This window comes from Copadichromis virginalis, linkage group LG6, assembly GCF_057382275.1.
Source record: "Copadichromis virginalis isolate Kocher_CV1m ecotype Utaka linkage group LG6, C_Virginalis_male_GT1.1, whole genome shotgun sequence".
NCBI classification, from domain to species: domain Eukaryota; kingdom Metazoa; phylum Chordata; class Actinopteri; order Cichliformes; family Cichlidae; genus Copadichromis; species Copadichromis virginalis.
The window spans coordinates 33,888,414-33,911,693 of NC_140623.1; the positions used below are offsets into that span (position 1 = coordinate 33,888,414).

General features: G+C 40.8%; 1 protein-coding gene across 1 annotated transcript; it reads left to right on the forward strand.

Moving 5' to 3' along the window:
* Positions 1 to 723: 723 nt before the first annotated feature.
* On the forward strand, positions 724 to 19,261 carry LOC146708240 (lysyl oxidase homolog 4-like). Its single transcript, XM_085460016.1, has 15 exons — positions 724 to 781; positions 1,599 to 1,867; positions 1,959 to 2,632; positions 3,246 to 3,457; positions 9,171 to 9,209; positions 9,306 to 9,513; positions 10,777 to 10,957; positions 12,354 to 12,508; positions 12,594 to 12,761; positions 13,257 to 13,419; positions 13,536 to 13,779; positions 14,630 to 14,745; positions 15,108 to 15,244; positions 17,866 to 17,977; positions 18,070 to 19,261. Exons 2-15 carry the CDS (start codon positions 1,600 to 1,602, stop codon positions 18,138 to 18,140), a joined length of 2,748 nt encoding a protein of 915 aa, XP_085316142.1. The 5' UTR covers positions 724 to 781; position 1,599; the 3' UTR covers positions 18,141 to 19,261.
* The last annotated feature ends 4,019 nt before the right edge of the window (positions 19,262 to 23,280 follow it).

Below are 23,280 nucleotides of genomic sequence, written 5' to 3' on the forward strand. Positions count from 1 at the left end.
ATGTTATGAAACTTCAAGTTCATGCAAAGAGTTCAGACATGCAGTTTCACTCGCACTGCAGAGCACATAGTATTTGTTTTATGACACCACCAACTGTGGGCAGGGCAGGGTGCCAGGCTTGTGTGTGAGAGAGAGAGAGCATGTGATTTTATCATTGCATGGAATAAAAGACTTCACAAAGCAAACAAGTAAGAGTAAAAGTAATGAGATTGAAACTTAGAATTGTGTAAGATTGGACACACAATAAAACAAGCGTCCATTGACTGGAATATATGTTTGCCGGGGGGGGAAAGATTAGAGATTCTTATAAAAATTACAGGCTTTTATAATTCAAGCTCACGTGTCAAGTGAGCCAAACATGTGACCAGACCAGGGAGTTTACCCACCTGCTGCAATATATAGCATATATTCAATTTGGAGCAACTGTGACCACATAATTTTCTCTGAGATTAATAAAGTATTCTGATTCATATGTATGCACTGGGAGATAGGAGAGAATAAAAGTCATTGATTTGTTTATGTTTTCATTGATTTCCATGGTCAGTTTCCCTTTTCCAGATTTCCTTTGACGGGCAGTATGTGTTGGAAAGGAGAAACGTGACCAGAGGAAGGAAAAACTCCTTAAATGAATAAAATGGGAGGGATGGAGAGCCAACCTGAGGGAGTGACAGAAGAAGAAAGAGGGAGGGAAAGAGGAGAATAGAGACAGCAGGACCAAGCTCACTGCCCCAGTGCTCTCCTTTCTTTCCTCCAGAAGCTCAAGGCTGAGATCAACAGATAGGTAAGTTTTCTCCAGCATTTTTATTTTGTTCTCCTCTCCTTCTGTTTATTTTTTATTTCATTTTTTCTTGTTGTGTTTTTCCTCAATAACTAAAAATTTCATCTCTGTAACTAATTGAAGTCATCCTCAGTCAACATTTGTATGAGGGCCCATGATCCATACACAAAGCAGAATTTGTCTGACTCCTAAATCCATAAAGTGTTTCTATCATCCTCTAGACCTTCTCCTCACAGCTTGCTCCTCACCACTAGTTAGCTACTCTGCTAGAAGACAAACATTTTAGAGGTTGTAATTATTGCTCATTAACTACAGCATCTCGCACAGATGGAGACCTGCTGCTCTATTTATGTGTGAGAGCATTTTTATGACAATGTTTATTTGCTTATGTGTCTGTTGGCCTAATACGTGCAACTAAACTTGAGGGTTTGCGGAAAGCCAGAATTTCCGTTGGCTGGATGCAGAAGCTACTTTTAGCTCCGGTTATTACTCCCTGTGCCTTGACTGGTTCAGGCTGTTTCTCAAACCTCCCGCTGTACTTTAAATGACTCTGATTATTTTAAAGGATAAAAACATCTATCAATCTTTCATTTTACTGTGGAATGTCCCATTAGGGTTGAAGAAAAGGTTTCTAATTATACGTTCTGTTAGACTATGGAATGTGACTTCCATGGCTTTGTGTTTTTTTGAAGATTTTTGTGGTAACATACACATTTATTTTGGGAGCTGCAAGCATCTTGTCTGCTTTGCTCTTTTGAGCTGATGTCAGGCTGATGTTTCTATCAGCCTGTGTTTCACTCTTTGTTCTCCCCCCTACCAGGATGCGGTGGCTCAGCTCCTTGTCTACGCTCCTTGTCCTGCTTCTCCTCTGCCCCCCCTCGTTTTATGCACAGGAGGTCCATGTACGCCTTGCAGGCTTAAACCGGCGCAGTACAAACGAAGGACGTGTGGAGGTGCTCTACAATGGCGCATGGGGCACTGTGTGTGATGATGAGGTAGATCTTAACCTGGCCAATGTGATATGCCGGCAGTTGGGCTTCCAGCGCAGCTTGACCTGGGCACACAGTGCCAGGTTTGGCCAAGGACAAGGTAGGTCCAGCCAAAAATGTGAAGCTTTAAAATACAAGTCTCTTGATTGATTTCCCTTTATTTGATGACTTGCCACTCTTTCTTGTGTTAGGTGTGATCTGGTTAGACAATGTGCGCTGCAGGGGCACAGAGGCCTCTATTGCAGAATGTCGTTCCAATGGTTGGGGGGTCAATGACTGTAGCCATGCTGAGGATCTAGGAGTTGTTTGCAGCCCAGAAAGGAGACCCGGTTTCCCTGCTGTGACTGTAGAAGAGAGTCCTTCATCTTCCAACCAGCAAAGACAGAGAAACCAGTCACCAAGACAGTCTCTGTCGCCCCCAGCTCCACCTCCAGGCCCAGCACACATCTCATCTGCCTCTCAAAGAGGCCATGAGATTGCTCTCCATCGCAACCCAGTCTCTTCCCGCCGTAGCAACATCTCCCCGCAAGAAAATGGTCATGAGATCCAGATCTTGCGACGAAATCGAGGTGGTTCAAGAGATAACAACCAAGTCAGCCCAGCTGCTCCACAAGGGCACCAGCTACTTTCACGTCTGGCAAATGGTGAAACTTACAGGCAAAGACAGGAAACGGCACGGCGCAGTCCACAGGCAGGGAGACAACAGGAAGAGGAGAGGGTGAACAGGCAGTCCCAATATCAACCTGAATCCCAGATCCCCTCTGGGAGGAGGAGTGACAGGAATCAGCAGCTCAGTGGGAACCATGTTGAACCAGAAACTCTTTATCCAGACATAGGAGCGGAGAATGGTGCATACTACACACAGGTAAACACACACACACACACACACAATACACACAGCCTCTAGTGCACACCAAAGAAGCAACCCAGTCTAGTTTTAGCCAGACTTCTGCAGAAATGTCATTTGTGGAACCACAGGCCAGTGGACATGTATAATTAGAGACAAACCTAAAACCAGACCTTCCCCAGAACCAGTTCTTATGAATTACCATGGCCTGAAGTTTAGTTTAACCACCAATAGCTCTTCCTCTGAAGGAAAAACTTTAGATCAGAGGAAACTCTGCTATTTATCCCTGCTGTTTGACTTTATTTTTTCTTCTTTTCAACTTGCCGAGTTTACACTTCTTGACCATTTTGTAATCACGATGACACATATCCCAACACGTTAAACAAACTCTGTCGACCTCTGTTAGTTTCTTTCCTGCTGCCAACAGTATTTAATGTGGATGATTAGAGACAACGCATAGGAATCTCCTCGTGTTATTCTTGTCTTGATTGTGTGCTATCTGCTTATGCTTATTTAAACAGTAGGACAATGTGTCAACCTTTAAATGAATTGTTGATGCGAAGCTAAAAAGACAACAATGATTATTTATTTGGGATAAATCAGTGCCCGTTCTGTTTTTTCCTGTCAACAGGGATCTGAGAGAGTTCACTTAGAGGAGGCTCGTCTGCGGCCAGTGTTGTCCAGCAGCCACGGCGGTCTGGTCACAGAGGGAGTGCTGGAAGTGAAGCATGCTGGGAAGTGGCGTCATGTATGTAATCGTGGATGGGACCTGAGCAGCAGCCGTGTTGTCTGTGGCATGTTAGGATTCCCTGCAGCAGAAGCGTTTGAGCAAAACGCCTACCGGTAAGTATGTTACCGTGGGCCAGGCAGAGTACCAGAGGTGGAAAGAGACATAGAAATGGATGTGTGTGTGTGTGTGTGTGTGTGTGTGTGTGTGTGTGTGTGTGTGAGTGAAAGGGATGGAAAAGTATAATGGACTAACATCCCTCCACAGATTAGGCAGCCCCATGCCTGGATTGCTGTTCCAACCCCCCTGTAGTAGAGGTTAACCACAACCGCTGTCATTAGTATAACCACACTTGGCATGACAGGTCCATAGTGGTATTAGCCAAGCCTGGCTGTCCACCAGGGCTGTCTTCCCCACTGGCTGAGTTGGTCTCAGCACAGACTTTTAAAATAGTCCTAGAAAGTATGTTATTAATGTCAGATCCAGACAACAAGATTACCGTCATCCTCATCTTGTGTGTCTCTCTACTTAAAACCTTCCCTTACATGGTTTCTAATCTCATACAATTAAGAATCATCCAGTGAAAACTGTGTGCAGCAGCATCTGCGAATGCCAGGTGACATGTTTACAAGAACTAAGAGCTCACACTTACTGAATTCATTAGTAATTATGACTTTTTTCAGCCATACACTTACTTAACAGCTTCTGTAACTATGAGAGCAGAGGTTTTAGAGGTTTTGGAGGCTCTCCCAGGTGGTTAATATACTTTGACCCCCTCCTCCTTTTTTATTTGGTTCATTCTAGTCAGGGCAAACATGCAGGCCAATTTAGAATTACCAGTTAACCTAACATGCATATTATTTGAATGTGGGAGGAAAACAGCACACCTGGTGGGGATCCCAGGCTCAGGGAACACATGTCACCTCTCCACAATTGCGCATTTAAATAAACATACAGAGAAACACAACTAAAACATGTCTCGGGTTTTTGGAACGCCGGAATAATGATCCAGTACGTATACAATAATGACTAAGAAAAGTGAAAGATCTCACTTTTTTTTCAAACTGCGTGTTTTTATAACTATTTAATTGTTCCCTAAACATAAACCCTTTGCTCTACAAATAATACCAGGCTGAATTGTTGATTTTATACCCATAAATCCAAGTGTCTCGTCTAACTTTGGCTGTAAATACCCACTAAAACACCTACAGCAGCCTTCAAAGCCTTTACACACACTTGCGCATGCTTAAACATTCTGCCCTCCACGCACACAGACCTTGCATAAACTTTGTCCGAAATCCACGTGCTCACACAAATAAACATGCAAACAGAGTACACACACGCGCGCACATACACTTGCGCACATGCAAACACAACTCTCCATATGTCCCTCTGGCTGCCCACAGAGGTCTTTTTACGTCTTGGCTAACAGGACGACTGTACTGACCGCTGGCCTGTTCTACACCATCTGTCTCTTCTCTCCATTTCACCAATAATTACTCCATGTGTCTTGCTACTCTCTGCTCAGCAGCAGGACACAGGCTTATTCACCTCATCTGCCCCATTCACTGCAGCTCCAGCAGCCTAACACTGGCGCTCTGTCTTCTTTCTGACTTATCTCCAGTGCTTCAGAAGTTTGTCTTCACTTTTACGTAATTAGATACATTTGGTCACATTTGGAACCCAAACGTGACCAAATGTCAAAAAGCATAAACAAGTCTGGTTGTCCAACTTTTGGAATCTAATGTTGAATCTAATCTGGACAACACTGAAAAAAAAACACATCTCAAAGTTGTCTGGAGAAGAATCTTGTGTCTGTGCCAAGAGCCTGAGCAGCAGCTTGTGTAAAGATTGTTTGTTTTTGTCAACCTCCACCCCGCTACGTGGGAGATGAATAGAGCAGACATTTTTGTCCAACAGTAAACAGTTGGAGGTGGCATCAGGTTGAGCATTAGCGTCTGTTTTAACAGATATTTTGTAGATGAATGTTTTTTAAGTGAGGTAGAAGTAGATGTGTTATGTCTCTCCTTAATGGCAGGAGCCTATTTTAGCCATGTTAGCAGAGAAGATCTATGGGGATGGCAGCGCTGCTCGGTACCTTTGGTCCAGACTAAAATATTGTTTTAGTGACTATAAATTGATTCCTGTCACTTTTTATAAAGACCCAAAGGGTTTTGGGGTTTACGTGGCTTTAATTTTAAGTCATTATTTTATGTTTTAGTGATATGTGTTGACCGCCACTGAGTGGATTATCATGAAATTTGCATTGAACAAATACAAATATATTATAAATATAATTCCTTGAGTTTCTGTGCGCACCACCAAGCTTTTCTTATTGCTTATCCAGACATGACAGCAGTCACATCGCCTCTTTCTGGTGCTACACACTACACTGGCAGTTTTCCACGACTAGTCTTTTTTGGGGATTGGTGTCCACTTGAGCAGCTGTAATTATGGTCTGCGCGATCCTCTAATCTAGAATATTCTCTCAGCAGAACCTGCTGCACACCCTTTGCTGTGTCAGCACATCCCCCTCTTACCATGCGGTTGTTTTTTTGGTGTGACTGCCTTTGTCTCTGCCTGTTAAGTTGCTCAGCACATTTTTACAGATGTTTAAAGACTCCCCCACTTTGCTGTGCTTACAAAAGGCAAGTGTTAAATCCATTTTCCAGCTCCCTTCTTTTCTAACATCCACACTCTCTTTGAGGCTGACACTAACTTCTTCAGTTCTTCTAATTTACTTTCACCTCCTGCTCCTTTTTCTCCCATCCTCAGCTTCAGTTTATTAAAAGACCATGTTTAATGCCTTGGAGGCAATTATGCTAAACCCCGCTTTTCATGGAAAGTACATCATTATGACCCCTTTGAGTTTTTTTTTCCATGGAGGTTGACGGGACTCATTAGGGGCTGTTGTGGAGTCAGTGTGGCAACCTGCTGCCTCTTCAGTGAGCCAATTGTTCCAGTCAGGCAGCTTTGCATTCATGCAGTATAATAACATGTTATCTCAGTTTTCCTGAGAGTCAGCTCCTCTCTCCGCTGTGGCTTATGGTATTGTGTGGTCAGAGTTTCATTTAAAAAATAGCATTAAGCTGAGGATCCGGAGGAGAATATTTTCTCCTGAGTAAAAGACTTCAGCAGTACTACGGCAATCAGAATTGGTATGCTGCGTTGAGGCACGTTGCTGTGGTTCACTTATCCGCCACTAAAGCCTTAACTCAGTTCCAACCTGTTTTCAATCCAACAAAGAGCATCACACATTGCATTTTTAGCTCTCAGCTGAGACCTATCGAAGAGAACATGCATTTCCTCTTCCTGTTAAGTGAAGAGATGCCCCTAAAAGTTGCCCGGCTCATGGATACTTTACTCTTACATCACTCGTTCCATGTTTCCCAGCATGCAGTCGTAACTGCAGTTTTACAGAATATTAAAGATCTTTGCTTTTACAGAGGCTGGGAAAGTCTATATGTACGTGCATATTTCCATGTCTGCTGTGTGTGAACCAACATGCTACTGCTCACCACAAAGCAGACACTGCCAAGCAGAGCAGGCAATTATATGGGAAGTACTCTCACCCCCGCCTCCTCCAGACCATGAACCAACACCCCCATGCAGTCTGTCTCTCCCATTTTGATTTACCACGGAGTTGTGACACATTTTATAAGGTGCAAACACAGACAGATAGGCTTACACAAGCACACAGGGAGATAAAGCCAAGGAAATAAAATAGAAGCCTCTATAAAGTCACAAAATACATTTTCATACCGTATATAATAATATTTCCTCACAGTGATGGGCAGCAGGTGGTTTTCTACCTGATCAGAGAAATTACAAGCATGGTCATTTTTTGAAAGCATTCAGCAGCCAAGTTTATAGGCGGGGGGGGGGACCTCTTGGTTGTGTGACTAAGTGCATGTAAAATGTTCAGGCTTGTCACAGAAGTGGTCACTACTTCTGTCATTAAAATCTGGGGCAACGAGTTTGTTTTCTAAGATGTGGTTATTTAATTGTTATTGTTTACTAGACCATTTAATTCTAGTTAACCCAACCAAGTAGTTTAGGGGACTAAACTTGACCAAATAGTGCCTGCAAACAAATAAACGGTAAACACAGTGTTAGATCTCAGGTCCCCTGATTAAATGTCTTGTGTCTGAGTCAAACCACAGTCCTATCCTCCATCTCCAGATATAGATTTTATTGGTCTTTATACTTCCTCGCAGGTGCTGCTGCTGTGGGAAATGTGAAAGCACTCATATATTTTATTTCTGTAGACACTTGACAATCAACCTATTCTGCTGTTTCAGTCTGAGGATGTGTTGGTTTTTGCCATTTTTACCTCCCACTATGCTTTCACTGCTTTTATTGTATCCGTTTTCAGCTTCAGTCTGCAGCTATTTGAACAAAAACGACCCCTGATAAAGCTATATACCTGCTCAGTGCAGAAAGGAAACAGACACAATTAGCAGCCAACCAAGTGAATACTGTACATTCTTCAGTTCGACAGAAACAGAGCTCTAAGTCGAAAACAGTTTTCTTAACTGCTGAATGACGCCAAAAATGCTACATCAATTTTTTGTTTCCATTGCAGATAAAACTCATAACAACTTAGGATTTGTGTCTCATTTCTGTTGTTTGTAGGGATTTATTACCAGAGAAGGCCAGCATTAGTGACCAAACTTGCAGACTAAATTACATTTCATAACCACTGGACTGCAGCGGAAATCAGAAAAAAAATATGCAACAGTTTATGCTTATCTGAGCATGGAAAATGTCTTTTATTGTAAAAGAGCTTAAATATACACCATTTTCCCTCCACAGACTGCCTTTTGTTAGACTGTAAATGACTTGTGGTGCAAATGTTCCACACAGTAGTTTTCTGGCTCAGGATTTCTATTAGTTTTCATTATAAGTGCTTCCAGCATCAAAGACATTTCTCTTCTAATATTGGGACTGTGCATGAAAGCACTCAGAAAAGCAGGATACCGAGGTTCTCCCGGAGAGGAAACATCTCCCTTTTCCAGTATGCCAAATATTTAATTGCATCACAAATCTGGTTTTAGTGTAAACTCCTCCTGGTTATACTTGGTTTTGAGTCATTTAATTCAGGCACATTCATGAAGGGCGTCAGTCGCGCTGCACCTGTCTGTGGTCACACTGTCTAATACAAGTGGTCAGCGCTAATGTGTCTGTTTCCAGATTTAAGGGAGCTCATTTTGTGCATAGACAATATTTCCTCTTTGGATTCTAGTTTAAGGTAATACCCATAAAACTAGACAGAGTTTGGAAAGCCTGTTGAAGTTGGCAGACCTCAATAAGGATTCCCGCTGGGATTAATATATAGTGGACTATTCATATGTTTAGTTTCTTTTCCACGTGGACTCCTCAAACCAGACGTCCACACTAGACATATAGGCAAACACTGAAACTGAAATACCCATGAACGTAGGAATAGAAGCTCTAAAAAAGACACAAGAAGGAGGGGATGATTTTAGAGGAAAAATGAAAGAAAGAGGAAACTTTGTTATCCGTTATTCTAAATCTCCTCCTCTCTGTCTTTCTGACATATGTTTAACTAGGGAACAAATGCCCTGTCAAGGATGTTGTGTCTCCTTCATATTTATAGTTTCAGCTGGTTTACTTAACCTTTGATGAACAGAATGGAAGAAGCGGGGATTTCAGGGAAGAAACAAGAAGGTGACTGAAAAGGAGACTGTACAGGAGAAGCACAGGGGTAGACTGTGGGAGTATGTAGGACAGCAGATTGTTTAGTCTACTCGATGTAAAGATGCACATGACTGAACATTCATGACTATAATGTTCTCTGTGTTTTAGGAAACTGTGGGACTCCAAGCTGGCTGATCCTTCCTCCAGGTAAAATCAGCATCTGCTTTTTAAAGGATACAACTCGAGCACAAAATCATAGTTATAATGTGTCGTCTCATTCCATTTCTTCTTTGAATCACTCAGGCTGAGGACACAGATCAGTAAGAAGGGTTACTGGGTGGAGAAGGTGCAGTGTCAGGGTGTGGAAACATCTTTGTCACAGTGTCAGGCCCTGCTGTCCCTGGCCAGGAGCGATGTCCCATGCAGAGGGGGCATGCACGCCGTGGTCCGTTGTGTACCCGGATCCCAGTTCGCGCGTAACGGCAGAGCACCTGCACCGCCTGCAGTGCCGGTTAGTGTCGGGGTGGAATATGACAAATACAGACTGGAAGTGTTCAAATTAAAACCTTAAGCTGTGTCTACAGTGGAACCACTTTTCAGTGACTTGGTGACCAGAGACCACAGAAGGCGAATTACTGTAAAAAACTACGAGTGATCTACTTTTCTCAATGTCACAAGATGCTGCAGACTGATATATGAAATACACCCAGGCCAGATTCACCTAGGCACCCAGCACTTCAAACATTAGCTTCAAAGTAACACGTCCCAAGTGAGTCACTTCCAGTGTGGACGCAGCTTAAGTCTTTTGGGAAAAATGCTCAGTGGTTTTCTTTTTAAGTGGTAAATGAGAAGATTTTTATCACATTACATACAGTATGGTCTCCATGTAGTGGTAACAAGGAAGTTCTATATAAAGGGCCTATAGTATACTCTATGGTATACTCTGTGTGTATGAATCAGCTTTTGGCCTCAGAGGCCCTCCCACTGCCCCGTCTTCCTTGGTGGCAAGAGACACTTTTGTATACAATTACTGGGTTACTATGACTAATATTGTCCTGCTTAATTTTCCCTGCCAGTTGACCTTGTACATATTGTAGGTATTTCTTTATCTGTACAAAATCACAGGGGTCACAGTCTGATACTTTGAGCACATACCTTGACTTTGTGACCCTTGCAGACTAAGAGACTAACTGAATATGTTTCTCTGCTGTTTTTAAGTTTCTTTAGCTCCTGGCACGATGCGTTGTCAGACAGGTTATATTTAAGACAATTCATGATTCAACTCGGCTTTAAAAAAATATGGTTAATCACAGTTAGTTTATGATTTAATAAGAGGGAGCAGTCACTTTTTCATAGAAGTCTAGGTAGGTTTAAAGAGCTTTTTTTCCCTTAATAAATGAAAGCATCGTTTTAAAAAAGCATTTTGTTTTTACTCGAGTTAACTTTGTCTAAAATAACGTGTTCGTGATTTGAACATTTATTTGACCAGTTTTTTAAAATCTAAGAAACCAGGAAGGGAGCAAAGATTTTGTTCAAAGCACTGTATGCCTTTGAGTCCAAAAAACATATTTGCTTCTTTTTTTTTAAGTTTTTTTAGTTTGTAGTTTACTCCTGTTTCCTGTTTTTATGCTAACTTTCCCTTTGCTTTTCAGCAAGAAACTGAGTTTAATGAGAAATGAGAAAATGTAGCATCCAAATGTGAACATGCTTTAAGTGTAAAATTTCCAAATTGATTCAGAAACACCTCACTAAAACTTGCACTTTTTTCTTCCAGCCTGTTGTGCGTCTGAAGGCCGGGCCCCGTCTCGGGGAGGGCCGCGTTGAGGTGCTGAAAGAAGGCAAGTGGGGCACCATATGTGACCATCTGTGGGACTTACCTGCAGCCAGCGTGGTCTGCAGAGAGCTGGGTTTTGGGACTGCCAAAGAGGCACTGACCCAGGCTCAGCTGGGACAGGGTAAGATACATAGCCACACACATAGTTTGCATACAGTCAAGCAGTACTTTGATGTCTTTCTGGTGCAGTGAACTTTATTCACCATGACCTGGAAGGTCACTGTGGGAGATGTTTGTGTGTTTGAACAAAACCAAAAGCAGTTTTTATTTGTCTTTATTAGTAAAAAGATAACCTCATTTATGAAATCACAGAGAGGATTAAAAAAAAGGCCACGAGCTGCTGATATGATAACCATAAAAGATGTGGTGCAGACTTTGAATCAGTGCATCCTAAGTATGATTAGTTTATTTCAGCGATTCCTTTAGACTAAACACTTTTCTATCTCAATGTCTGTTGCTGCACTCCAAGAATCGTGGACCTGAGCAGACAAATAAACCCAGAGAAAATATTTACTGCCTCACTTCCACTTCTATCAGAGAAGCTGATTGTTGAAGAACTTTACCCATGACCACTTAGACAAGTGTAAACAATGCTATGAAGTTCCACTGATGAAAAAAACTGCATGTGTTGTTGTCAAAATAAACATATATGTATGTGAAAAGTTAGCGCAGCTTTGAAACTGGGATGTCAGGCAATCAGTGCCTGACCAAACACTCAGTTGTAATTATAATAGTAATGCTTTTGTTGTGGGCGTAAAAATATAGCCACCAAAGTGTCTGGCAGTAATGCTTTTTTCAGCCAGGGAACAAAATAGGCCCTTTCTCACACTTTGTTATTGACACTTTTTCTTGCCATACCTCTGCAGTAACTCTGTAATCACATTTATTTCCTCCCATTATCTTTCTGCCCAAATAAGCACATAGCATGTCCTATAATGGTGGGAGCATTTCCTTCTCTCTACTTTACTTAATTAAGTAATTCATGGAAAGCATGTGAGTGTTACTTTAAAGGCTCTATTAAACTAGGTGCTATGGTTACATTTCAGCATGGGGCATTGTGCCTTTTAGCGTCTTATGCTAGTTTATGAGTTGTGTAAACATATAAGGCATGAGTCCATGTGAGGTCCCATGGTTCTGCAGTCAGAAGAGAACAGCAACTCAAAACTAGGTTTGATGACATCATTAGCTATTTAAGACTAAATTATAGGGCTTTAATGGGCTTTACCCTGGGCCCCATACACCTACGCAAACATAGATGTGTTCAAAGATTTTGCTCCATTTTGCTATTTTGACATCTATTTTTGAGTTATAAAGAGCAGCCCTGGTGTGCGACGTGCATGACGGAGTGTACAGTAATTTGGCTTTCAGAGCCACATCACAGGTCCCATTCATGTCTGGGCTTTTAATCCTTCTCTTTGCTCATCTGCTGCACTTGAGCCATCAGGTTTCAGGGATTTTTATGTCTGTATCGCTCTTTTAATTTGCAATCAGTCAACTGCTACTCCGTTATGCTGTAGGTACTGGTCTCATCCACATGAACAGCGTCCAGTGCACAGGCAGGGAGAAGTCAATTACCGAGTGCCACTCCAGACCAGTGCCTCTTTACACCTGCAAACACAGCCAGGATGTGGCAGTCCGCTGCAACGTCCCAAAAACTGGAATGGACGCCACGGTGAGAAACCCACACAAACAAAGTACACACATATCAACATTTAAGCATACAACAGGAAACACTTTCTTACTCCTTTCACTTTTAGGTGCGTCTGGCAGGAGGCAGAGAACCATCACAGGGCCGTGTGGAGGTGCTGATGGAAATCGGAGGAGTGAAACGCTGGGGCTCTGTCTGCAGTGAAAACTGGGGCCTGAATGAGGCCATGGTGGTCTGTCGTCAGCTTGGCTTGGGCTTTGCCTCAAGTGCTCATCAGGTGGAAAAAAACAGAATTCCCTTTGTTGATGTTTTCCTCTGATTCCGTCCTTTTTGTCTCTAAGCTTTTGTTATGTGTGCTCCCATTTCCCCGCTTTCTCTCCATCCTACTGTTTGTGTGCCTGTGCTGTGTTATTACTGAGGCCTGAGGTAATTACAGGCTTCTCAGACGTCCACTTCCAGCGCACTGAAAATAAAAGAGGGAAAGTAAGCCGAAGAGAGATTGGGAGAAAGTCACAGAGCAAACAAACTGAAAATAGACTTTGCATGGAAAAGGCCACCGAGAACATTTAACAGGCAGTTTCAACATTGTGAAAAAGAGTGGAAAATGTGATAATATGTACTGATAGATCCTATAAAAAATGGTGCTTCTCTGTTTGCAGCAGAAGCTCCTATTTGCCTTCCGCTGTGCCATTTTTCACAATTCTTGTTATAATATTTCAAAGCACAAATGACTTCTGGGGATTTTTCTTTGAATATTTTTTCTTCTGTGCAGGAGACTTGGTACTGGCCTGGATCCGCAGATGCTGGTGAGGTGTTGCTCAGTGGGACACATTGCATTGGCACTGAGATGTCTATTCAGCAGTGCCGCAGAAATGCACACGTCTACTGTCCAAGAGGGGGAGATGGCAGGGCAGCAGGAGTCACATGTGTAGAAAGTAAGTCTAGAACTGGCAAACACGTGGACACAACTGCACTTTTAGTGATGTTTCCAGTGCAGTACAGTGCCAAATTGGAAGGGAAACTTAACAATAAAACTCTCTGATTCATGCAGCTGCTCCTGACCTTGTACTGGATGCACAGCTCGTCCAAGAGACTGCTTACATCGAGGATCGGCCTCTTCACCTTCTGACTTGTGCTAACGAGGAAAACTGCCTGTCCTCCTCTGCCGCCAGAATGAACTGGCCCTACGGACACCGCCGCCTGCTACGCTTCTCCTCCCGCATTATGAACATGGGTCGTGCCGACTTCCGACCACGAGCCCCAAGAGAAAGTTGGGTATGGCACCAGTGCCACAGGTAAGAAGTAAAGCAGGCATTTAGAAGCCAATGTGCCATTTAACTGAGCTTCAAGGTTTTAATTTAAAACTGTAGCTGCTTATTTTATGCCTCCAAGCAGATAGGGAGTAACTATGTGCTGCAGTCTTTGGCTGGAAAAGAAAAGTACCATAACCTCCTCTATGGTGCAGCACAGGGTATTATGAGGTGATGCAAAACAAAAGCATTTTATAGTAAACACAGCTAGCAGAGGTCAAAAAATTAAATGTCAGCAGGGAAAGATAAATGGGACATTAAGATTTAGTAAGTGAAACTGGATCACTGGGTTTTGCACTATAAATAGCGAAACGTATAAAAGTCTGTTATTTAGCACAATGAACATAATGTTTTATCCTCCAAAATACTGTTTACAATAAACATCCTTCTCACTGGTCACCCAATTGTTAGAGTCAGAGCCATGACTGCACTCAGAGCAGCCTGGCTTCTTATCTTGGCGGTTGTGGTTGTGTGTCCCAAAACGAGAGGCACAGCTCGTTGTGTCTCCCAGCCACAACCCAATCACTACCTCCCCGACCAGAGAACACATGGTTTGACTTTGAGTTTTGATAGGATTTGCTCTGGGAATGGTTCTGTAATGAGAGGACACCAAACTGATATTTGTCTGTTCTCTTTTGCTTTTTTACAACTTTTTCCTGTGTTCGTCTGACACCTTAAGAACAACATAACAGGATTTATAGCTGCTGAATTTCAAGTTGACGCTAGGATTCTTGTCCATAGATTGTGTAGTTGGAAAATAAAACAGCAGCAAGTCTTTCTTAGTTTTGTTCTCTCTCTTTTTTATGTATTTCATTGTTTATTTGCCTTCTTTCAGACACTACCACAGCATTGAGGTGTTTACCCACTATGATCTGCTCACACTCAATGGGACAAAGGTAGCTGAAGGTCACAAAGCCAGCTTCTGTCTGGAGGACACCTACTGTCCTGATGGTAAGATATTAATAGAGATTACTAATACATTCATTTGTTCTTTGTGTGGAAATGTGAAAACAAAAAAGAGCAGAATCGTGACAGACAAGAAAGAATCAAGAATACATAAAAATGCAAAGCTGAAATCCTATAATGAGTGCTCAAAGTCAGGCTGTAAGATCAGAAGCCAAGCCTAAATAGATCTTGGTTTCAGAGAGGCCAGACAGCTTTATGCAGATCCTTTCTATTCATTTAGAGGAAACGCCAGAAAAGACTTGTTTTATAAATCATGTTATTTTAACTTCAGACCTCAAATCCACAGCGACTGACAGCAAAGAAAATTTACGTTTAAAGTCTCTCCAACTATTTTTTTGTCCCTCTAGGTCTCCATAAGCGATATTCCTGTTATAACATGGGACAACAGGGAATCTCAGTTGGCTGCTGGGACACCTACCGGCATGACATTGACTGTCAGTGGGTGGACATCACAGACATACGACCTGGTGAATACATCTTTCAGGTCAGTTTGTTTTAAGACACAAAAATATATTAAATATATTATCGCTTTACTAATTTGTTTACTTCGTGCTGAGCTCATGGTGAAACTGTTAGTCCAGTGAAAGTGCAGAACAAAAAGTAATCCACACTTAATCTTCATGCTGAAATAGCATCAGTGATCTCAGTAGCTTACACAACTTCTCAGATCAGGCATGAAAGCAAAATAGAGAGCAGAGCAAACACAGACGTTTGTGTTTCAACATCTGAAGGCACACATGAGATAAAAGCACAGATAAAACACTATAATTTTAGCTAAGTGGCTCTTGGCTGTGTTTCCAGCCATTCAGGTGTACAGTATATATGTAGTTTCAAGGGTGTGTGTGTATTTAGAGAAAGTGAATTTAGTCTGGATTTATATAGAAAGTAGACCTGCTATTAGTCCACCCTCTTAGAAAGTACGGACTTATTGGCAGTAGAAAAGCTCTGTCAGCACTTTGCATTTGTACAAGTTTTAGTGCTCTATCACGTCTGTTTCTAGACATGCCGTGTGCCGCTGTGTGGCGACCTTCTCATCTGTCCTCTTGTTCTCTCTGTCATTTGTTCTATTTTTTTCTGGACATTTTAGTGGCAGAAAAGCAACGATGTTTACAGTTTCTAATCATTTTCGGAGTGTTTACATGAAATCAAGATGCCAGAGTTAGACTTGCATGTGCCTACGTGGACTTTATGTAAACTACACGCAGGAGTGGTCCTTCTGTGTCCACATGAGCCTGCGCACATGTGACGAGCCACTTCTTGAGAGATAAACCCACATAAAGCACAGATGCAGTGCTGCCACGATGCAGCACTTTGTGGTCGAGATTGTGGCGTAACAGTAGTTGAGCTGCTCATAAATTTGTGTAAGAAGTGAGAGATTAAGGAAGGGCGTAGAGCCTTGCTTTTTCTTGTGCAGCCTTCACCGTGATTCACAGCGTGGCAGCCATTTTTAAGACCATACATTAAGCTGATGAGTCACGTCCACCTCAGCCTGATTACTCCTTATTGGGTTGTTATTTAAAAATCAGCGACACAACCTCATAGTCTTTTACATGACTGTGACAGCCTTTCATTGTTCTGTAAAACAGGCTAAGAGTCCTTTGTTTCACATTATTACAAGAGCATTTAATGGGATATCAGCTGCCACTAAGTTAACGTGGTGTTTTACAAAATATGTGCTGACATCATTGGCTGGTCCCAATGTGCTTTTAGGACCAGTTGTAATATATATATATATACATGTAATACTGCACATTATAAATTCATAATTATGAAAATTCTGCATCTTAAATCTTTGTCTGTGAATATAATTGTAACCACAACATTTATACAGTATGTAAAAAATGAAAGTGGGTTACTTTATTGAATATGTGGTCACGTTATCTGTTTGATGTGTGCACCAGGAAAATTCATTTGTGTGCTTTCCTTATATATGGCAGACAGACAGGGTGGAAAACAACAAACCATGGCAACCAACCATGGTTACGGTCTAATGGTAGGCTGCGACTTGAATCCAAACCCAACACTATCATCTGCCTTTCTGGGTCTTTTGTCCTCTACAGAGATAGCAGTGGAAAGTGATGCCATGCATCGCTTGAACCCAAAATATATAAGATCACTGGTCATATAGAAAAGGTGAAAACAATAATCCTGTGGCTTCTCAGTCGGGCCCCATGAAAACCTGTTGTTTCAAAATTATCTGAGGAGAACTGCTACTTTCACACTCACTCCCTTACTTTATTAAAAGACACCCTTTGCAGCATTTCAAGTCTAGACAGAATGTTGCTTTTACTATCAATCCCATGCAAACACCCACCCGTATTTCCAGTATAAACTGAACTAACAGCTGCCCAACTCTAGCTACATGATTAATATACATGCATTAAATAATAACAATACAAAGAAGAAGAAAAAGATGGCCTGAGTAAATTGTGCACATGAAGTATACAGTCTTACCAATACATAAAGTAGTTGTTTAAAATGTTAACATAGCAGAGCATTATCAGAAATGTGTAAGACAGCTCGATGCATGAAATTCTTTGATTTAAATTTAATTGGTGCTACTTAAATAAGTTTAGTCAATGTTGCTGCAATAATAAATATTAAATGAAAACGTGGTAAAACATCCTCGTTATCATATGTGTAACTAAACCCCTCCTAACTGTGTGTTTAATGCAGATTTCGAGCTTTGATGGTGGATATATAATGTTCCGTGTATCGCAGTGATAACCTGGGATACTCTAAATGCTTGCAGTGGTTCAAAAACTGTCCAGACACTATGTACAATGCAGCCACAAATTGCAGTACAATCTTTGAAAAAGACATAGGGAAGGTTGTAGTTATGTACAAGCCATCACAGTATACAGAAGTGGGTTATTTGTTGTTGTTGTTTGTGGTGGTGGTGGTGGTGGTAATCAAATCTAGAGCATCTAAAGCAAGAACAGGGGTTGCTGGTGAATTATAGCGATGCCGTTTTCTCCATCTAGCAAAAGGATTACATTGTGCTTTTTATCTTTTTTTAATAATTCTTCTGTTTCAAAATGAAACTCTATTTGTTATGAAGATGACTGACCTTCAGTCTAATCATCTGTCCTGTTTCTTACTCAGGTGGATGTCAACCCGTCTTTAGACATGGCTGAGTCTGATTTCCAGAACAATGTGATGCGCTGCCGCTGCAAGTACGATGGAGCTCGGGTTTACATGTTCGGATGCCATGCAGGTAACATGTCTTTTACTAAATTCTCTCTGTTTCAATACTTTCCTGACTGATTCTGTGTAAGACTCTTATCTTCTTTGTTGTGTTTTTATCAGGCGACGCTTACAGCGCTGAGGCGGAGGACTTGTTCGACCACCAGCGTCAGATCTCCAACAACTTCCTGTGAATTATGGGAGACCCAAATTTGTTAACAGAACAACTGTAGAACTCCTCATCACACCTCAACATATATGGGGAGGGAGGGTGAATGATAATTACTTGCCAGTAAACAAAGAGGTGGGGATCAGAGAGAGGAGGGTCTGTACACAGGAATGATTTGGGAGGGATGGAGTGACTTGATTAAAAATGAAAAACAGTATCCTGTGACTGATTATGATCAGCAATGAGTTTTGTTGTTAGAAAGTCAAAGAGATTAAAGGAAAAAAATGTTTAAACAAGAAAAAAAAACACATTAAAGTCAGATATCATAAGCATCATGACACCATAATAGACATACAATAGTTTACAATTTTCAGAACTTGATGTTTTAACACTTACCTTGACTAAAAAGTAACATGAAGGCATATGAGAACAACTTTGCAGTACATCACCAGACTGTAGTCCATAAATCTCTGTACCTGCTTACTGTGCTTTCCATCATCACACTGCAAAATGTAGCATTTATTGTTACAGCTGTGTGGTTTTTGGTTTTAAATGAGATTTATTTTTCATGGTGCTATTTTGCCTGTTTTGAATAAATATTGTAATGTATTGCAAATGTATTGTCATGTACAGTTTTATATTACCTCTCTGGAATAATGTTCTTAAGGTCTCTAATTTATGCAGAATTTTAATGTACTTTTGAGTTGAAAGCTGTTTGTATTGTTAATTTTATTATGATAACTATCTCCACTTTGTTTGTTCTTTACCTGTTTAACATTGGGAACAACAGACGAGATCTGGTTGTACCACAGTATTACGTCAGTACTTGGTAATGGTAGTGAAAGAATAAATGTCAGATTGAAAACTGTCATTTGAGGCATTATTATTTGACCGCAGACATTTATAATGCAGAAAGCAGAGAATAATTAGGCCGTGTTTAAGGATATAATAATAATTAAGCAGAGTTGATGTTACAGTTTCTGTAGAAGGTTTGGAGAATTGCCTAATAGGCTAAAAGAGATTCTTGAAGTTCATGCAGTGCCTTATGCGAGTCTAACCAAGTTGCTTCAGCTTCTTCAGCAGATTTTAAAAAGATCTAAGATGATTAAAGTTGCTGGGTTTCCCATCCTTTTCCTGGGAGCGTGAGCTAAGCGGCGTTTTATTGTTGTTTCCACCATATTTCCACTGAGGAATACATAGAAACACTGGAAATTCTCACAGTTACCCTCTGTCACATTACATAGGCTATGCTTTAAATAAATGACTCACTTTGGCCTTTTTTCTTTCCATTTTATGAGCTGGTGCCATATAAAACTATATAAATAAAGTGGTAAATTAAAATCAAATACAAAGTCGGTAAAGGTGACATAAACATGATGCAAATCTGCATTGCAGATTGTGACTGCATCTGGGGTGGTAGTGCATCAGCAGGCTGTAGACACTCCTTCCATTTATTCATTTTCTTCAACTTATCCGATTCAGGGTCACGGGGGGCTGGAGCATATCCCAGCCGTCATAGGGGGGGGGCCAAGTAGGGCAAACCCAATGTGTTGCAGGGATCACAGAGAGACAGACAACCATTTGCACTTATGTCTAATTTAGAATTTGTTATTATGAAATAAGGTTATTAGAAAATAACATAACGTCTTTAAACTGTGGGAGGAAGCCAGGAGACCAAGAGAGAACCTACACAGGCACAGGGAGAACATACAAACTCCACACATAAGGACCCCAGCCAGCCAGTAGATTCAAACCTAGAGCCTTAACACAGCGGTCCCCAACCTTTTTTGCGCCACGGACCAGTTTGTGTCCGACAACATTTTCACAGACTGGGCTTTAAGGTGTTGCGGATAAATACAACAAAATACAACCGGTATCAAAAAAAGAAGATTTATTCATAACACACGGAAAGAGACCCAGGAAACCAAGTTAATGAAAAAAATAACGCTAAAGATAAGATAATAAGATAACCTTTATCCCACACGTGGGAAATTTGTTTCCCCACGTGTAAAAACCGATTAAAAAAAAACCCTGTTAAAACCGATAAAAACCCTGAAAACCATTTATTTCACACCCAAGCTCAACTCTCGCGGCCCGGTACCAAACAACTCACGACCCAGTACCGGTCCATGGCCCGGGGGTTGAGGACCGCTTCCTTAACACACTGAAGCAATAGTGCTAACACGACTGTGTTGCCGGCATTTGTCATTTTCAATCAATTCAGTGAGTCAGCACAGTGGAGTGGGGGGATTGGTAAAGGTCTGATAAAGGTCTGAATCCAGGTAAATTAGATCTGTAAGTTTTAGAAAATTTGAAAACAAAAAATAACTCCCTGAACAAGTCATTTCAGTGTCTGTGGCTCCAATGTCTGGACCTGTTATTAAGACCTTCACGTGTTTATTATCATACAACCCATTTGTTCCATGAAACCAAGACACTACTTTGACTTTTTCAATGTATGTGGTTCTTGACATCAAAGCAAATTACCATTCTGTTATCATTGTATTATTTTATTTAATGCCTGCTTATTTCTACTGCCTTCATGTGGCTATAGCTCATGAGGTAGAGCAGGTCATCTACTAATCAAAAGGTTGGTAGTTTGAGCCCTGTCTGCTCCAGTCTGTAACCAACTATCCCTGGGTAAGATATTAACTGCAAGTTGCTCTCTGATGCATCCAGATCAGTGTAGTTGTTCAATAGAAACAATGGTAGCACTTTCTATTACAGCTCGGTAATAAAGCAGTAATAGTAGGATAACAAGGGGGAAACAAGAGGGTAATAATGTGGTAATTATCACCACAGAAATTACCCGAGATATTTCCAGGTAATAATCACACTTCCTTAAGTTAGCTTTAATAGGTTATTCATATGTTATTATAGAGAAATAGGCATTTTTGCTTTTTGCAATGCTATTTCCTCCTTATTACACATAAGACACCTCAGGTAAAAAGCCCCTAAGCTGCCTGTTGTTTCAAAATGGCACCTTAAAAACATTACTGAAATAAATCAAAAACAATGATTTTTCAGGTGTTAATGAAAACGTGTCATTGCTAAGCCAAATTTTAACAAAGGGAAGCGAGTGATGTAAGGTATGTTTGCTGACAGTGTTTGGTGCTAGGAAACCCTTCACCACCAGGGTCCTTTGCTGTGGTGGGAGATTAGATTACTTCTTAATTTGGACCATGTCTCACACTTCACTTGCTCCATGACATAACATGTAGCATTTCTGTGTAGAGTTGGCACTTGAAACCACTTCTTTCTCAGTTGTGGCTTGTGTTTGTGTAGTTAATCTAATGATTGTGTGTGAGGTATCCAGTTGGCTGCTCTGTGGTACATCACCCCCTCGTGAAGCCACAGTAAAACATGAGATTATGGGCAGGGTTCAGATCTCACACGATGATGGTAAAGAGCAGCTACAGACTCTATATGTAGTCCAGCTGCAAGAACAACAGCACACACGGAGGTCTGTTATGAAAATGTGTCCACATTTGCACTTGGCATCAAGAAGAGCCATCTGTGCACTACGATCAAGAAACACCTGTCTATAACCAACAATGAGTGCATAAAGTCTAACAATTAATAGATGACATATCAACATAAAATAATATTTGCTATTCTTTCTTTTTTTTACATTTCACATCAGTTATAGTGCCAAAAACTGCAGTCCCATTGATGGCCACTTGAGGCTGGTTGCAGAAGCTAATCGATCCCTGTAGACTGCCCTGTTAGATTTACCAAGTTAAGTCATAAAAACAACTTTTTCAAAGCCTAAATCAAAAAATTGTTTCAATCATTGTACCTTATTGCTCCTCGAATTTTCTAAAACTTTTTCTGGTTTTCATTCATTTTCACTATATTTTTTTAAATTCGAGAAATGTATGCTTTGATTGACCTCGCCGCTCACTGTATAGACTTTACATCTTTAATGTGTTTGTGTTGTCGGTTCCTCTTGGAGCATTTTTACTACAATTATATGACATATGATACAGTCTGCTGTGAAGTAGCACCCATCTATGTTCATCTTTTATATGCAGTCTATGGTTGTCTCACTACCAGCAGCTCAAAAATCACCAACCACTACAAAAGAACAAGTTCCTGCAGAAGAGATTCTTAGCTAGCGAAGAGAGTGACTGAAATAACTGATTTAATGAGCAGTTTCACCGTACCAGCTGCATATACTTAGACTGGCATGGCTCATGCATTTATTTGAACATTTCAGTACTTTAAAAGTTAAGCCAAGCCACTTATAACTCTTCAAATTAGCATTTCCATAATTTTGTGCTTATGTTCATATAATGGACAAATAGCTTTTAATACATAATATGTGTACCCAGTACTGGGCTTGGCAAAACACCTCGAGCACATGTTTCACAAAGTGGCAGCAGTTACACAGTCTATGGTTTGAACGCTGATACCTAGAAAAGGGAACCATTAAAGTACTTCTAAGGCTGCAAGGTTATCAAATTGTGTATTATAGAGAATGGAATCACTTATCATATAACCACTTTTACACTAATGAGTCACCCATTAAATAAAAGCTTTTTTTTTTTTATCCTTTTTCATCCTGCCTTGGTATTCATGATTATATAGAAAAAACTATTACATGCTTTCAGATATTTTTTATCACCTTCTAAAAGAGCACATCGTAAACACCAAATGATACACTGTAAAAGGAAATTCTTCCTAATACTGAATCCTCAAACCTGCTTTACAAAAACGTCTTTCACATTATCTGCATGGATATAAATGTGTCAATACACATTCAGAAGAACTGATGTGAAAGGAAACAAATATGTAATGAGACTTTTTCTCATGCTGCAGCGCTTTAATTAGCCCACTGTGAGCCACGTGGCAGTGCCTCATTCATCCACAGCCAGTGAGCTAAACAGTTACAAAACTAACTCTCTTAGAGCAATACAGGGTCGATTTGGATGTTTAAAAGGAGGGGAACTATAAATCACAGTCATCTGCAGGACTACTTAAATTTAAGGAATAATCATTTTAAACATTTAACTACACAGCAATCTGCTCTGTTAGTGCATGAACATTTCGACTGGCTGAAAGGGCTAAAAAAAAAATGTAAAAAATAATTAAAAATAAAAAAAAAACTTAATTTAGCAGCAAATTTGATTTTTGTTACAAATCTCTTGAAGAACAAATTTAAA

Bases quoted from the DNA above. Each gene is read 5' to 3' on its own strand.
- LOC146708240 (XM_085460016.1), top strand. From the start codon at position 1,600: ATGCGGTGGCTCAGCTCCTTGTCTACGCTCCTTGTCCTGCTTCTCCTC. The intron at 9,210-9,305 runs GTAAAATCAGCA...TGAATCACTCAG, and splicing joins CTGGCTGATCCTTCCTCCAG to GCTGAGGACACAGATCAGTA. The intron at 17,978-18,069 runs GTAACATGTCTT...TGTTTTTATCAG, and splicing joins CATGTTCGGATGCCATGCAG to GCGACGCTTACAGCGCTGAG.